The 18,133-nt window shown below is 42.4% G+C and overlaps 1 protein-coding gene across 4 annotated transcripts in view; it reads right to left on the reverse strand.

Annotated features, from left to right (window-relative positions):
* Positions 1-5,873: 5,873 nt before the first annotated feature.
* The window catches only part of PIGN (phosphatidylinositol glycan anchor biosynthesis class N), a 100,745-nt gene continuing 88,485 nt past the window's right edge, over positions 5,874-18,133 (reverse strand). For all 4 annotated transcript variants that reach the window (XM_039721942.1, XM_039721933.1, XM_039721950.1 and 1 more), the window contains 3 exons: positions 15,988-16,030; positions 14,206-14,258; positions 5,874-6,184 (listed from right to left, as the gene is read on the reverse strand). In XM_039721942.1, the coding sequence (XP_039577876.1) occupies positions 14,239-14,258; positions 15,988-16,030 (63 nt within the window). In that variant the 3' untranslated portion in view covers positions 5,874-6,184; positions 14,206-14,238. The remainder of the gene's footprint in view (positions 6,185-14,205; positions 14,259-15,987; positions 16,031-18,133) is intronic.

The following is an 18,133-nucleotide window of genomic DNA, read 5'->3' on the forward strand; positions in this document are numbered from 1 at the left end:
CTGCAGCGCTGGGCTAGCAGATAAGGTCCTGGGCCACCCAGGACAGATTGCTGGAGAAGTAAAGGCAGGAGGGACCCTCAAGAGAAACCCTCACGCTTGGGAAAGATAAATCTCAGGAAGGGCTCACTGCATGACTGTTCTGGGATTGGTAGGGAAATAAAGCCCCAGGAAATGAGGAGCCTCAGACAAATTTCAGAAGGTTTCTGTTCAGTTCAGGTCCTGGATGGAGATTTGGCCATCATCCCAAATACTAGGAGGTTTTCCTGCACTATGTAATTCTTTAAAAATGACATGCATGTTAACTTCTTCTTTTGGTTGTAACCACCAGCTAATTACCAAGTTACATTACAGCAAGTAAGTTTGTAGGATTTTAAAGGAAATATCCTGTGTTAAAGTAGGTTAGAAAATACACAGAAAGATACCACTTGTATGAGAAAATGCATGGTGGTGAAACAGATATTTTCCTCTCACAGTAGGTCAAATATAACAAGCCCTTGATGGAAAATATCCACTCACTTCTGGAGATCTAGTGAGATGGAGACACAAATATCTGAGCAGCTAAATATAGTTCTGGATAGCAGTGCCTTGTACAGTAAGTTCTAGTGTCTCTTAATATGGAAATTGATACAAAAATAAAATCACAGCGTTTTCAGAGTCTGTCTCTGCTTGTGTGCTCACTGCGACTCACACCACCAAATTTCTTGAAATTACTCTGCAGGTTTTGTCTTGCACTGCCTCACATGCCAAGAAGGCAGAATATGATGTCCATCACTAAAAGGCCACATCTATTGAGATGTATAAAGGTTACTCCACAGAAAGTCAATATGAGAACTGCACTGAGAATGCCTTGTCCTTCAGCATTTCTGCAAGAGCAATAAGCTAAGTTTAATTAGAGGAGTCTAGGTTTTGGTCAGAGGTTTCCCCAGCCCTAAATGCCAGTGGTTCAATTGTGCAATGTTTGTTACTGGACATGTGCCCTTTGGATCAGCCTGTGGTTGCTGAAGCTTGAAGCCAGGCTTGGGCAGGTACTGCTGGAGCTGCAAACCCCTCGAGAAGGAAGAGGAGGCGGGGGAACAGTGAAGAGCTGTGGTAGTGACACATGGCTTTCTCATATGTCTCCTACCTTCTCACTTTGAGGCAAAAACTTTGGACCCAGGACTGCTTTTGCAGTGATTTAAATCTAAATTTAAATTCCCCAGACCTGACTCTACACTACCCTGTCCCTTGCTCAGCCACTGACCCCAGCATCAGGTGTGCAGGACTTGGTGGCTGTACACTGGGTCACAGGACAGTTCAGGTCAGGAAGGGCCTCCTTGCAGCAGAGGTCACACCCCGAGGAGGGTGCAAACAACAGGAAATTCAGAGCAGAAGGGGGCTCCATCCCTGGCCATGTTCCACTGCAGTCATAGACAGCTTGGGGGAACTTGGTCTGGTGCTTTCTGTCCCCATTGCAGAGAAAGCACTGGATGATATCCAGCCATTATTAACAGATTTGTCAACAGTATTGACCTGAGCAAAAGGTAAGCCTTTAAGTCAACCTCACTTTATGTAACATTAGAGGCATTTGCTCTTACAACGCATGTGGAAAATAAAATGCAAACAAAACAAGGTGTATTGTCATTGACTTTACATTATCCACCTTCAAAGTTAGAAAGTTATGCCAAGCATAAGTCAATAAATAAACAAATAATGAAAATATCAATAAACTTGATTTCAAAGGTCATGGGAAGTGGGAGAGTGCCATGCTTTCAGCCTTCTTCTTCCTCTTTCCAGTCCTCAAATGCCAAAATACTATGCCCTGCCCTGGGGTGAGAAGGGAGCTCTTGCAGGAGCTGAATTCAGAGCAGATGAACTGGATTCAAGACTACACATCCTTATGAGCATAACTGTCCAAGAGAGACCAAAGAGACTTGCAAATGATTTGGTGACTGCTAGCTGCTGTGATGTCAGTCCCAGCTCAGCACAAGCCCTGCCTCATGGATAGCCAGGACTGATGTGGAGCTGTACCACAACCTGGAAGCTCTGCAAGACACGTTCCCAGACCTTCCTCAGCCAGAGAAGCTCACCAAGCAGCTTCCCAAAGACAACACACAGGAGAAGACAGTTTTTCACCTTCAGGCTGCATGAAGCCATGTGATGATGGAGAAGGGGGCATCTGTAGATGTCCCACCACTGTGACACACAGCATACCCCAGAGTAGACAGAAGTTCTTCCTTCCCTACTACAACTATTGCTCACAAAAATATTCTCTTCAGCTGGCTCCTGCTCACAGAGCCCCACATCTATCAGATGCAGAGCTTGGCACCCTCCATTTTCTCATCCCTTTTGCCAAAGTCATCTGGGTGAAGTACCCCCACCACTCCAGAGCCACAGGAAAAGGGTCTGAAGGATTCACACAAACAATCTGGAGAAGTAATGAGCATCACATCCTTACAAATTAGCTGGGGTGCTAAGAGCAGAAAAAACATTTGCATTGTGGTTTATCCAAACCAGACACCACAGTTTAAGGTTTGGGTGAGACCATGACTGTTCATTCATATCTTTGTTCTCATTCAAAAATGTGAAGACTGTACCAGACTTACAACTAACAGGCACAGCATCAAAATCACCAAAGCTTGTAAAATCTGATTTACTCTGTGAGGGAGAAGGGGAAGTTATTTAGTTTGAGTCATAAGAGGTCTTGATACAATCTAGGCTTCATCATTTCTGAAAAAAACAGCTCACTCCCTGGGCAGATATCAAAAGGCTGCTGTGTACAGCTTTGATAACAAAAAAGCAGAGAACAATTCCTAGTGCTGAAGATTACAAGACCTTTGTATCAGCTGCTCTTCAGTATAGTTTCTCTTGCATTACACCACCTGATGGGCACTCTAGGTTTATGGTTAGCTCTTCAGGAATCCATGGATCTGAAATCAGGAAGACAGAAGCTTTGCAGAGGTTTTTAGGTTTTTTTTTTTTAAAAAAAAGTTGTGCCACCCTTGGCATGAATAACAATATCCATTTACCTGTCTTTTCCAGCCTGAGGTTTTTACCCTCTGGAGCATCACCTGCTCCAGAGTCAGAAAGTGTGCAGCTCTGCTGCAGGTGAAAGAAGGCAGGCAGAAGAGCTTGGGGTAAATTCTGCCTTTAAGTCCTTCATGTGTGCTGGAAGCCTCTGCTGGCTGAGAAGCCCCTTCTGTGGCCTGAATCCTGCTGGGACCCCATGAAGAGGGATGATGATGCTTGAAGACTCAAAAGTAGAACAAAAGAAAGCTTAACCATCCAAACACAGAATTTTACTCCCGACCTTAGCTGCTAAGGTTGGGGAGGACGTTTTATTGTCGATGCCATTTGTTTCTGGAAAACATGCATCTGTGAGAGGGAAGAGTCAACTTTTTCACACACCCCATGGGGCTGTGTAAAGTAGCTGAGTGGGAGAATTTTTGACACCTCTCCATGCTGGAGTGAACCCAGAAGTGTAGGCCAAGACTCCAGCAAGAGCCTCCCCTGGGGAGACATGAGAATAGCACAGCCAATCCTGCCTCTCCATGAGAGCTGCTCTCCAGCACCCTGTGGCCTCTGATAGAAATTCACAAATGGCACAGAGATGCAAGGAACCAGAGGGGGAAAGGGCAGCTGAGGTTGCTACCACCATGGCCCAACCAGAGCAAATGGCAAACAAGAACAAACCCCTGCAGAGCAGCACTGGGGAAAAACAACATGCATATTGCAAATATTCCCCTGTGCTCATTGTCCCCTTTCTTCTCGTACAAGGAACAATGTAAGAAACAAAACACACTTTAGAGAAAAAGGTACTATGGAAACCACAAGCAGAAAGAGTAACTGATGCAGGTTGCACTTTGCACATTCATTTCCACTTGCCTGCATACCAGAGTATACAGATTATTCCTACTACCACAGATGAGCAGCACCAGACACAGTGGGCTGAGATGCTGTTTTATTACCAGCCCCTGTGGTAAAAAAAGGCATAAGGCTTGAGCTCCTCTGCATTCTCCCAGGGAGCCTGCAGTGCCAGCAGTATGTACCTCCCAATAGGCAGGACATCCATTTGGCCTTGTCATAGATAACAAGCAGTTTTGATGAGCTTGCAGAAGGTGTGACTTACGGGTGGCAGCCATGTGAGTCCCACATTCCCAATTTTTCAGTCCATTTCTTCACATCCCACCAATGCCAGCTGTTCAACTGCTCCCATGAGTGAATTTGTTCTACAAACAGTAGTTCTGCAAAGCAGACACTCCAGCAATGGAGACTGGGATGGTCAATGGCTTAGAGCTTTGTGTACTGACGGGAAGCACTGGGGCAGAGGTCTCAAGAGATCAGCTAGGGCACAGAAAGCTCAGGATGCAGTAAGTACCCACAGTGACAGAGTATATGCTGTAGATACTTGTGGAGTGAGGCTGAGGGGAGGATAGCTCTCCACAGCAGACACTCACTGGATCCTGGAATGAGTGTGGCACGTTCCCATGCCTATACACGGACTGTGCCATAGTGGCAACTTTCCAGCTGCTCATGGTTGCTCCTTGCCTTGGCTGTAGGGTACAGCCACCAGCACCAGGCACATCCACCTTTAGGTGTGCAGTCTGCAGATACAGCCTGTAACAAATAAAAAAACATCTGCCACAACTGAGGCCAGCTGTGAGGCAACATGCCCAATAAGACCACTGGACCACCACCTAGTGGAAAAAAATTACTCTCTTAACAGTACTCAGACATTCTCACAAGATACTCTGAAGCTGCATGGATGACTGCAGGCCCATGATGCCATTTTTTTCTAGTACCCAAGAAGCAGATGGAGGTTTGTAACTGGTTTTTCCCAGCCAAACTTCCTGCTGAGGGATGACTAGTTTTCAGAGTGTTTAACAGACATGTGACCATGGCCAAATGCCAGATGGCTGGAAAGAGCATTGGAGAAGCCCCCATGATGCATGTCTAGCCTTGGTTGCCAGCATCATGCACCATATGTATCAGCTCCCAGACAGAAAGGTCTTGCTGCTGCTTGGGAGTGTGACACAGGGATATTGCACAGCACAATTTTTAGTGATGCCATCATAGAATAGGCCAGAATGAACAACATTTTTTGTTTTCCTTCCTTCCTTCTCACTTGTAATCAGTATCACAGGGAATCTGCATTAGATTCATTGTGCAGCCATTACTGATGCTTACAGTAATGGAGCAGAACATAAGAGGAAAGAGAAACAAGAACACAAAAAAAAGCTTCCACATGGCATCACTTTCTGAAAACCAGCAACTTCAGCTGCAGTTTCATGACCTCTTTATGCTGATTTAACTCTGGGCTGCTATGGAAACAATCAGCCCTAACCTTCCTACCCACCCTGTCATGAGCTGGCCCAGGGAATTTGACTGCTATTTAACCATGTTCCTTTTCATTTGGATACCTGAGTGTCATACTGCTCAGCCTGCCCAAGCTCAGGAAGCAGCAGCAATTCACAGCAGGATGAGCTGAAAGATGTTGTCTTACAGCAACAGCCTCACAGCACACCAGCCATAACCTGCCTCAAGATATTCTCACAGGCACACTGACAGGGCTTGCAAAAAGCACAGCCTGCTTCAGAGATATTCCAACACATGGGCCATGTCAGGTACACAAACATCAGTGACCTGCCCAGACTGATTTCATTCATGCCTTAGTCTGGGAGGTGCTTATGCAAGACATGAAACTAAGCTAGAACTTTGCAGACTCCTAATGAGAGTATGTGTAAACAAACAGTTGGCAGCCAAGTTGCAACAACAAAAAAAGAAAAAATCCACCTCTCCAAAAAACACAACCCAAAAGACAGATATGTATTTAAAAAAAAAAAAAATTGTCGCTGTTTTCATTTTCAAGAAATGTGTACACTTACACAGAATAACCAAAGGCTTTTTTATTCCCATATTCCCATTGGTATCTAAATGGCAACCCTCAAATGCAAATTTCAGTCATGTGACAGCATTTAATCTGTATCAGAACAGCACTCCAATGGCTGGATGGGATTTTGGCCCACTAGTCCATTAACCCTCATTTACATTCCAGAGCTGGATGTTGGTTCTGAGGATGTTTCATCACATGGAATGGTGCTTATTCCTTCTGTGAAGTCCAAGTCTCTGTGTAGTTAACAGCTGGGCCAGTCCATTCATCACCATCATAAATATGGTCAGTGACATCACCAGCACATAGTGGCTGATGCTGCAAGAAAGAGATAAAAAAAGTGAGAGAAAAATACAAATTTGCAGAGTAAAGAAAAAAAAACCTGACATAAATAACCCTCTATTTATCTATTTTTTCCATTTTAAGTAGGCCTAATTGTTCACCTAGGATGTAATTTTATATACACTGCTCTTAGAAGACAAGCATGACAGCAGTCCTGTCATGTAAAAACCCAAGTCTCTGACAAAATAAAATGGTGGGACAACAGAAAACACAACCGAGCATACACCAAGTGAGTAAGAGTACCAGGTGTACTTTTCATTCAAATGGATAATTCAGTATATGTGAGTGAAACAATTGCAAAACTTTCATTTGCAAAACTTTCATTTCTTCTCAAGAGAGAACTTGCCATCAGGCAGACATTCCTTGGTAGTAAGAAAACTCAGATATTTATGGCAGATAAAGTGCAATTTTCTAGAGAAAACACTATCCTAGTGACAAACAGCTTTAAGAGAAAAAAACTAAAAAAAAAAAAACCAAAAAAAACCCAAAGCCCCACTACTTTTCACTGAACATTGCTAAAATCTGTAGAATTCTGTGCTGTGGTAGCATGTGCTAAGAGATTAAAGAGAGGAGTTCAAGAGTGGCTAGTAAACACAGTATGAAAATGCAGCTTCTGGGTTAGAATGTCCTGAAGCCACTAATGATTAAAAGTCTAACAAGCAGCAAGCTTGTTCTCCACTTGCTCAAATTCTGTTATCTGAGTTTCACTGGTATTACAGATGGGCTATTGAGGATCAGACTAAGATTCAATCCAGGACATTCAGCATTCTGTGTTCAATGGGTTCAAGGTCCATTTGGAATTAAATCTGGCTAAGGATGACAAGAATAACAAGAGGGGCATCTTCAAGGACACCAATAACACAAGAAAAACTGGCAAATGTGGGTCTGCTACTGAATGGAGCAGGGACCTTTGCAACAGAGGCTGTAGAAAAGGGTGAGATACTGAATGCAGTCTTCGTTTCAGCCTTCACTGCCAAAGCTAGCTCTCAAGAATCTTTGACCCAGGAGATCAGGGAGAAAGTCTGGAGGAAGGCAGATGTTCCCTTCATGTGGGAGAATTGGATTATAGACCATTCAGTCAAACCTGACAGCCACATGTGGAGGTGCCTCCTCAGCAAGTTCACTGATGGCACAAAGCTGGGAGGAGTGGCTGATACCCCAGAGGGCTGTGCAGCCCCTCAGAGGGACCTCGACAGGTTGGAGAGATGGGCAGCAAAGAATTGCCCGAGATTCAACAAAGGCAAATGCAGGGTCCTGCACCTGGGGAGGAATAACCTCAAGCACCAAGACAGGCTGGGGGGTGACCTGCTGGAAAGCAGCTCTGTGGAGACGGACTTGGGTGTCCTGGTGGACAACGAGCTGTCCATGAGCCAGCAGTGTGTCCTTGTGGCCAAGAAGGCCTTCAAAGGTATCCTGGGGTGCATTAGGAAGAGCATTGTTGCCAGCAGGTTGAGGGAGTGTCTTGGTTTGAAAAGACAGGAGCCTGTGAAGGAAGGCAAAAGCCTCCTGTGAACTTCTAAGCTCCTCAGTATATGGGAGACAGGGAGCTCCTGGAGCAGGTCCAGTGGAGGGCTAAGAAGATGATCAAGGGACTAAGAGACTGGAGCATCTGTCTAACAAGGGAAGGCTGAGAGAGCTGAGCCTGTTCAGTCTTGAGCAGAAACAAGTGAGAAGGGACCTCTTCAATGTCTGTAAGCATCTGAAGGGAGGGTGTCAGGAGGATGGATGCAGACTCTTCTTGGTGATGCCAAGCAACAGAACAAGAGGCAATGGGCACAAACTGGAATACAGGCAGTTCCACCTCAGCATGAGGAAGAACTTCTTTACTGTGCAGGTGGACTGAGCACCGGAACAGGCTGCCCAGAGAGGCTGTGGAGTGTCCTTCCCTGCAGAACAGCTATCTGGGCACAATCCTGAGTAATGTGTTCTGGGGACCCTACTTGACCAGGGAGATTGGACTAGGTGACCTCCAGTGGTCCCTTCCCACCTCAACCATTGTGTGATTCTGTAAGATCTGAATCAGGTACTGTTAATGTAAGCCACTAGTCATTCAGAAACCAGAAATCTTCCAAAACCAGTGACATTTCAGGAGCTGCAGATGAAACACTGTTGCACCCATGTCCATTATACATCCAGTGTGGCTTTGGTTTTTCTTGGGATTACTGAAGAAACTAGCACTCAAGAGGTACCCACACCTCCTGATGCACCCATACCTATTATCCCAAAGTAAATAGCTCTTTAGGACAAACAGAGGAACTTCAGACTCAAAGTCAAAAAAGGATTGCAAGGAACTGGCTTAATGACCTGGAATTTCTGCCAGAGGACTCATTCAGTTTGAGAGTTTAGCCACAGAAGAGCAGTAAAGCTCATAATGCCAACACTATCAATCCTCACAATCCTGAGACTGTGACAACTCTGGTGCTAGTCTAGCACAATTTAGACCTGTGGAGAAGCACCAGCTCTCCACAAAGCTGGGCTGCTAACGAGTGTGGGAGAATAAAAGTAATCCAAAAAGTTCTTCCACAGCCAGAGTGCCAGCGAACAAAGGACCAAACATGGAGAACATGAAAACAGACTTGAGGCATGCTGTAAGATTTTTGTTTCAGTTGAGTCTAACTAAAACACCTCACATGCCTTGCTCAAAATGCATAGCTTTAAGAAATCAGTTAGAAAAATCCACCATCATAAAAGGCTCAGACCTCAATGAGGATGAGTGGCAGAGCAGCATGTCTTCAAGAGCCAAGCTGCTGTCCTGTTTCTGTGGGGAAGGTGTAAGAAGGGACACAGGGAGAGCATGAAGTCAGGCACAAAGCCTACTGTCACCTGGGCAGTGCACTTTGGACTTCACAGTTCACAGCACATTTACAACAACAAAGATAAACTCCCTCAAGAGCTGCCCTTGAAAGATCACCTAGGTTTGTTACAACTTTGGTTTCAGTTCTCCATGGGAAAGGACACATTGACAGATGAAACTCAAACTCTTGCTGAAGTTATCTTCATGGCATAATGTGGCCTTGTGGACTGTACATTCACCACAGGTAGACAAGATTGCTGGCTCCTAAGGGAACAGCCACTCTGGTAAATAGCTGGACACTTAGAGTCTCCTGCCTTACTGGTAACACCTCAGCTTTCCTTCTCACCTGGCACCAGAATTCTAGTTTTTCATGTAAGCAGCAAACATCACTTTCCTTGTAACTTTCAAAGAAAGTGTGAATGAGAAATCTGAAAATCACAAGCCAAGTGAAGACCCTACCTTTATTCCCATAGATACCTCAAGACCATCACAAACCATCCATGGTCTTCAGACAGACATCTGAGTTCCTGTGCACCCCCCAAAAGGAGCTCTTTCAGATGTGATCAGGATTTGGGCTTTCTCGAAGCAAAAAGGTCTTTGCAAACTCTCCTTGGCACCTGTCAGTTGAGGGACTGGATACTCCACACTTTGGTAAAGAAGAGAGTGTTGCACACATTTCTCCCTTGTTATACTGCAGAGGTCTGCATAGTTATGCTCCTTTAATAAAATATGAGACATTCAAATATCTATATATAATGCCATAGAGCACAATAAAAACAATTTCAATCTACTTGTCATGTAATTACAAACAGCCAGCATCTCTGGGACTCTCAGCAACTGGTACTGCACTGCCTGCAGGCAACTCTGCCTGGTAAATTACTTCTTAGGCTGGGGTAATGCTGTATTTAAACAAAGAAAACCAGACCATACAGGTATATGCCACAACAGCAGTGTCAAATCTTGATCCTTATACAATTCAGAACCTGCACCCTTGACTGCAGTTACAGTGAAGGAGGTAATTCTGAAAACAAGCTTTCTGCATCCGAAGTCAAACCTGAGCTAATGAGAAGGAGTGAGATTCTAGGCTCCAGGCAAATCAGATTCATGTGGAGGAATAAGAACCATTAAACAGGTACAAGAGAAGAGCATAACGGGGAACAGTGGGGCAATGCTTATGAAGGATGAGATGGCAGAGGTAGCAGATATGGGGGATCAGAGGGATGATCTACAGTGAGGCAGCATTGTTCAATGGAAAGGTGAGTGCCCATGTACAGATCAATGTCAACAGCCAAAGCTGGTGGTAGGAAACTTTTTTATCAGGGAGCAAGACACCTGCTTCAGTGGCAAGGAACCACAAGGAGATGAGCCACAAGGATATGATGTACTACCACCTCCTGGCTTTGTGACAGTGTATATTGGTGAGAAAAAAAGAAGACAAGATGAAACTAAGATATTAAAAAAATCAGGGGGATAAGCAGTGGGAATCAATCTTGCTCCAAAACTTGGCTTTTTCCCAAGACAGGCTAATTCCTAAGATGACAGACCTGATTAGGAGCTGGAATGACAAGAAGATGGAGTAAGTCACCATAGCAATTAAGACAACTAGGAACAAAATAAGTAAAACAAAAACAACTTATGCAAAGACTTGGACGAGCACTCTCCAGAAGAGCCCAGAGACATTGTTTCTTTGTGACATGCTCTTTGAACTGTTCCCAAGCACACAGTGAGACCCCAGATTTAGATTCTGAATTTTAAGCTTCCTGCTTTTCCAGCCAGGATGCCACAGTTTCACCAAAAACAAAACACAAAACGTATGTTTTAACCATACAACCAAGAAGGCCCAGCACCCAACCCCAAAATTGACTCCGTTATTCCTAAACTTAAAAAAACCCCGGTTTTGTGCTTTATTTATGTCCCCTGACCTTTGAAACAGCAGAAGAGCAGTTAAGATCATATCTTTATCTTCCAGCAGCTATAAAGAGAGGGAATAGTACAGTATGTGCCTGTATAAAGCTATATAATAGCCATATAAAGAACCTTTAAGGTTTATCTTTACTATCAGGTTATACAACTATTTACAAAGTGCATGTACTGTAAAGATATACCAGGCTTTAAAGGCTATTTCTCTCTCTTTCTGGAAATCTACAGACAGAGATAGATAAACACCATTTAAGCTGCAGAGAAATTATTTTAGTGACCAAGAAGCTGAAAAGCTAGCTATTCCATGTGGCTGTTATTCAAAAATAAAAGGACCTGTCAGAACAAACCTCTCATGATCATGTACTATACATTAATACATAGGAAAATTACATTATAATTTAAAAGAAATTTTAAAGAAATTTAGTGGTGTGTTCTTCTGGGCATATGATGCAATTCAAGTTACCTCAAGGTATCTAGGTAGAGGGCAAGGTTAAGCACGCCTTAGAAGTTTATTTAAGCTGCTGCTTTGAGTTCTACATTCCCTGCAAGACTATTATCCCATTATTATATCAAAACAATGAAAAGCACTCTATGAAAGACAAACTTACATGGATTTTGGCATCATCATTAAGAAAAGGGTCTTTAAAACTTTCTAAGAAGCCATAAATATTTATGGTAATTGATAATTTACTGAGAGGAGGGAATCAGTGGTGTGTTGATAATTTGCTGAATGTGGTAATACAGGACTGTATGTTGGATCTGTTATTGCTCAGCATTTCATTAACAAACTGGAAGAATGGAAGAGGTAGAAATCTTCCTCCATTCAAAGACAACACTTATGTGACCTGGTGAATTCCACTGGGAGAATAAAGACATATTGTTAAGGAAAATGTGAGGCATGGTAAAATGTCATGTCATATGGTTAAGGCATTGCAGAATAGGATGCAAAAAGCCAGGAGTTAGGGGTGAAATTTTTAAAAACAGAATATGTCAGTTCAGTAAACAAACCTTACTTCCAAACAATGAGATCCACTAGGAAAGAAAACATCAAGGTGAAAAAGCAGTGAAGGTCTTTTTATTGCAAGGGATTTAAAGCCAGCTCATCTACATGAAACTTGGCTGTTGGAAAAACCAAATATTGCCTAATGAGTCTCCTACTCAACTTGCATATTCTTAGTAAGAGAGAGAACACAGAGAACTTTTGAATGTGGTAAAATCCATGGAAAATCCATGGAAAGCCCATCACCACAAAACAGGATGAGTAAGGAAACACACATTGAAGCCTTACAAATGTGGCACATACACCACTGAGCTCTGAGAGACTTTAGAGGAATGAATCTCCACCAGGCAACTAAAGCTGCTGGTTTTCTACCTCTGATTTCACTCATGTGCTAACCAGTAACAACACAAATCCTAATATTTTTGCTGACACACACATATGCACTTCCTATCAATGTGACAAGAAAAAAAGAAAAATATGAGAGCAGCTGTCCCTAAAGACTTATCCTATTCTCAGGAAAGCTTTGGCAACATGGAAAATGTTGCCTGTTGTAAGACAGTATTTTCAGACCTTGCTGTCAAAGCAGCAACAGACAACACTGCAATGAGAATGCCACAGAGCTGTCACTGCACTTGCAACAGGAGGACAGGAAAGTATCTCACTCCCACTGGTTTTGGGAATTACCCAAAACCCCTTGAAGCTCATCTCCCCTTTCAGGAACAAACAAACAAAAATATTCTGCTGTTGCCTGCTAATTTTGCCAAGCCTGAGGATAACACATTAGAAATCTGCTCAGAGGAGAAAGTTCTGGTGCCAACATAATGCTCATGCTAGATAAAGGAAAAACCACTTAGCTCCACACCTATGGCTTCACTTCCTTTCTTAAGCAACCTAATTATTTTTCTTATGTGCATATACACACCTACATATAAGACATATATACAGAGACTACAATAAAATAACATAGGTGGTAGAGTCAAGCACTCAAAAGTGAAGTAATGACAGAGGTTGCCTGAACATTATGAATTTCCATGTTAAAAATTAATCACAAATTACTCTTTCGAAAGGCCTTTTTCAGTGCTTTCTTCAGTGATCAAAACACACACACAGAGAGGTAGAATTAGTGGTGAGTAATGAGCTCTCCTAAACTCTTCAGAATAAGGCAACATTCCAGCTGAAATAGATCCAGCAATGCATTTACTGTTGTAAAGCTCTAGCTATGAAGACCATGTATAAGGGAGGAAGCTTTTGGGTACTTGTAACAATTTATACTTTTGCTACTAACGTCCAATGATAAAACTTCTTGCCCAACAGAACAGAAATTTTCTGAGGGCTTTAATATCCTTATTAATCTGCAGAGGAATTCAAACCAAAGGATGAAGCCCTCTGACTTACCATAAACTGACCACAGCAAGGAAGTGGGATGCCCAAGCGACATTTTCACTGTTTAATCTAAATGTACCTCTGGCCACTAGGAACCTTCTGAAGGTAATGATGAGCAGGAATTGGAACCTTCAAAGAACACGTGTGCACACGCTTCTGGGAACAAAGGGGCTCACAGAAGTAAAGCACAGAGCACACGTAGACTAAACAGAATATTAACAATGGGTCACTATTCAGCTTCTGTTTAAATAACAGTGTCAAGTGACCAGATTTGCTGGATTAAAACTATGCATTCCTACTAAGCTTACTACAGCATTTTATCTATTTTCACAACTCGGGGAAGGTAAATCTGAAATGTGTATTCCTTGTATGTGAGATTAATATGACTCAAAATGCAAAACAAATGCTCTCATTTTAGCTGTGATGGCTATGTTTAAATGCTAAACTCTTCCCCAGCTAGGGGGAGGATAAGTGCATGGGCCTTGGTAGCCACCAACATATTTACACAAGGTTCACTAATTTACAGTGAACTGTATATGGAGGCTTAACTAGGTATAAGATAATTAACAACTTCAATAAATTGTTATTTTAACAGTGATTACAACTAATTAAAATGCAAAACATTAATTAAAATACTTTTTGTGTAATTACTCTTCATACAGATCCTACCAACTGTACTTCTTGCCAACCTGGATTTACTACTTACTCTGTGTTGCTGTGGCACAAGCTGTAGCTTGGAATATGTATGCGTGCACATGTGTTTTGAAGTACATGGAACATCCCAAAAGCGTTTGATTAAGCCAAGTAATTGGAAAAAATGACAAGAACTATGAGTAGATAAACAATACTTTGAACCCATGAAGCTTTAAAAAGGCAATGGAAGCAAAAAAGGTACTGTACCTTGTACCAATATCCAGCCAGCTTCCATAGTCTTTAACCAAAAAGAAAAAATGCTAGGAAATAAAACAACATTGATTAGTACATCAACACTGCACAATTTGAAAGACAAAATTCAACCCAATTTTTTCAGGCTGCTTACTCCAAATTTCTAATTCTTCACATGGAATAAGCACAACACCTTTCCAGGAATGATCATTTGGACCACAGTAAAGAATAGTCTAGGAACCAGAAATAGATTTAACATGGCATCAAACAAAAACATCAAGAGATGGACTAAGTTCTGTCTAGCTTGGTTTGCAAAAACCAGAGAAACACCAGAACTTTTTCAATAAGGAAAGCCAAGCCACCTTCTTGCTTGAAATAACGACATGCCAAATAATGCATAGTACCTAAAAGTTTTAATGGAATTTCAACACAAATATCTTTGAGCAACTCTGGCAGTTCTCTACTTGTAAAGTGGGAATAACGTTGGGAGAACATAGTATTTACCTATTAGTGAATTCCCCTAATTCTAGTTGGTGGCCCCATTGATTCAAGACTACAACATGTTCTCTTATTGCCCTGCTACTTTCTCTTTTCTTGACAGAGTTCCTACACACCTCTTTGGTGTTTGTTTTCTTTTTTGTTTGTGGTTGGTTTTTTTGGTGTTTTTTTGGTGTGGTTTTTTTTTTTTTTTTTGTACACCAAGTACATTGTTTCAAAATACTTAAACCAAAACAGGAGAATACATGAGCTATAAGACCTGGATATACTGGGGCTTGCTACACATCAGTAAGTACCTGTAGTCTTCTTTTGGTATAAATACACTTAATACACATTTTATTAGTGAAATGCTATGAATGTAGTTTATTGGTATATTATTTCTTTTCCTATGGAAGTTCCTAAAAGCAGATTACACACATAGACTTACTTGAAACTTGACCTCAGCCATACCTTCTCCTTTTCTCACTCTGCAGACAAATTAGCAATTATTTGGTTTTTACTCCCTGCTTTCCTCTATGTGATATTTACAGATCACACTGTACTAAGAAATAAGAACAGGAATGCTTACTCCAAGGCATAAAACAAACCCAGCACGTATAAAGTGACAATATCAGCTCTACCTGCTGATTTGAAAAGGTTTCTATTTACCAGTGGCACTGCTTGCTGATTTGAAGACAGCTGGAGTGGGCAACGAAAACACACTTTTAGTCTGCAAAAACTGTGCTGGGGGATTGTTCAGCTTTGGGTTGTTTTGGCTAGCTTGGTTTGTGGATGCAGGCTTTCTGAAGAGAGCATTTCCTGACAGCTTATTACAAAGGGCACAAGGTGTCTTTTTGGATGTTGCTGATCTCCTGGATTCTGACAAGTCTAATGGAGCTGGTGGGTAAAGCATTTCTCCTTTTCCTCTCTTTTTCAAGCGAAGCTGGGGTGGGGTAAAAGGTCTGGAATTCCTGAACAATTAACTAAACTCTGCACACAGCTAAAACTCATATTATTGTTTAATTTTTTCCAAGGAATTTGATTATAAAGCATATGAGGAACTCCAAATGTTAACTTATTACTTCATTTTGTCTCTTATTATTATGAGAACATTGCTTCTTCAGAAGCATTAATTACATGAAATTGGAAAAGCAGTGATTGGAAGAGTTTTATCTCTAAGTTATGCTAGGATTTCAATCCAATTCTCTGCCCTAGTTAGAAAAACTTTGAAGTCTGAAACAAATTCAGATCTCTCTTGATGGAATTAGGAGAACTCTGTTTCTTGATCTTATTTGAAGAGAATGTGCAACAACAACTTACCAAAGCCATAATGTCTGAAATCACAAGAACAATGAGGAAAAGGCTGCAAAGGAAAAAACCCAGCAAAGTCAGACCATCAACCTTTCTTTATGGACACAGCTATTAAATGAGCTTATTAAAACCCACAAAGAAATCAAATAAAGATATGATTTCTTGTATTTGCCTTTCACACAATCAGGTACATTTTAATCTACTAGAAAACAATTAAAATACATGACTTGGACATCTGGCATTTATAATTTCACATTTATAGGGTTTCAATTTTGCAATGGAGAAACCTGAGTAATTTTTTGGAGAACAACAGAATCTTCCAAGGAGCATCTGGCCCATTCTTGATGCAGAGAGCTGTGTGCTGGTTGGACCAAATAAAGCTGATTTAGGAGCTTCATGATGGACTCAAGAGTGATCAAAGCTGCTTGGCAGGTACCTGAACTGTTCAGTCCCACCCTGGTGACAACCACTCTGCTGGGACAGAGGCAGCTAAAGGAGCTGCTTGCCTCCTTCCAACTCTCTGGATGCCCATAACTTGCTCTGGGAACTCTGAGCATTTTGGTGGTATGCTCCCAAACCAAGGGCCTCTTTACAGGTAGCAGTTAACTTCTGGAAGTTAGGCTTAGGCTAGTAAAAGGAACCAGAAGGGAGGAGGCAGAGCTATTTTTTCCCCCCCATTAACCTAATCTTCTTTTCCTCAAACTATGTAAATCCTAAATTACATGAAAGCAATTGCTGTAACTGGTTAAAACTGGTTTCTAAGTTAATGACACTGAAGTAATGTTGCAAACAGCTGACCCATTAACAAAAGTCTTTAACTAGAATACAACTAATTTATCAGTACTACCATCATAAAACTACAAATGTTTTTTTTGAAAATGTCCTGCTGCAGCTTTGCATGAGCATGTACTGGGGAGATACCCATACCAATGCCTCCAAATGAGGAACTTGCTGATATTGCCTACATCAGTTGTGCTTCATTAGTAAATCAGGATGCAAGAAACCAACTGTATCTCAGACACAGGGAAAGGCTTCGCTCTGCTAACCTATGGCTCAGATAGATAGGATGTTGCAATAATAGTGCTTAGGAGGCACCCAGCTAGAGGGATTTTTTTTATAGGCAAGCTCCAAAAACATATTGGGACAGAATATTCCCCACTGAAAAGAAAAAAAAAAAAAAGTCTTTAATCTGTAATCAGGGCCTTTAGGAGCAATTTGTCCAAATCACAAAAATCCACTTTTTGCCCTTCTGAACTGCAGGAAGCCTTTCTCAACAGAAGGACAAGACTAATTTCAGGGCATATTTATACACTGCAAAGACAAGATTGTTCCCAGTGATGGCTTAATTTATCTAGCAGGGGCAGCAGCAGCAGTAAGAAGTGCAGCAGAGACTTCAGGATGCACTGGCAAGCAGAGCACAACCTCTCTGGGGATCCCGGGTGTGCCTTGTGGTTTCTGCCTTGTTCCCAGGCGGATGCTGTGGCACTATCACTGCATTTGTTACCTGAGCACAGCTAAATGAAGCTGGCACAAACACCAGACAGAGTTACAGCCACAGCCTCATAAAGTGGCACAGAAATAGTTGTGTCCCCTGGTTTATGAAGGCAGTATCATTTCCCCTCTCACACACTCAGATGCACATTCCATAAAAGTCTGCAATATCACCAGCGCTGCCAAGGCAAGCATTCACAAATTGGGAAATGCTGACCTTTATGATGCTTGAGCCCTAGAAATGGAAAACCACTGCTGGTCATCTGAGCAACCCCAGCTTCTCAATGCAGCCCTGCCCTTGTACAAGCCTAGGGATGAGGATGAATGCCCATCTTTGGGGGTGTGGGACAATGCAGGCACAGCACACACAGCTAAAGCAGAGCAGGTAAAAGGGGTGGGGAGTGTCATGCTGCCCTCCAACAGGGACGGCAACATTTTGGGGTGCCCCATCTCTCTTTGGTAGTGGGTGGTGTTGTAAAAGGAGACAACAGCAGGGTCAGGCAGGATGAAAGCAAGCAGAAAAGCAGAGGGCATCACAACAAGTGAGGGCAGCTTCCTCACACTCAGCTGAGCAATGTGCAGGAGAAAGCCCCTGAAGTCCTCCTGCCACACACAGGCAGGACTTTTGGTCAACCCCACACAACGCCCCACAGTGACAAAATCA

This window comes from Passer montanus, unplaced genomic scaffold, assembly GCF_014805655.1.
Source record: "Passer montanus isolate IOZ18808 unplaced genomic scaffold, ASM1480565v1 scaffold107, whole genome shotgun sequence".
Taxonomy (NCBI): Eukaryota; Metazoa; Chordata; class Aves; order Passeriformes; family Passeridae; genus Passer; species Passer montanus.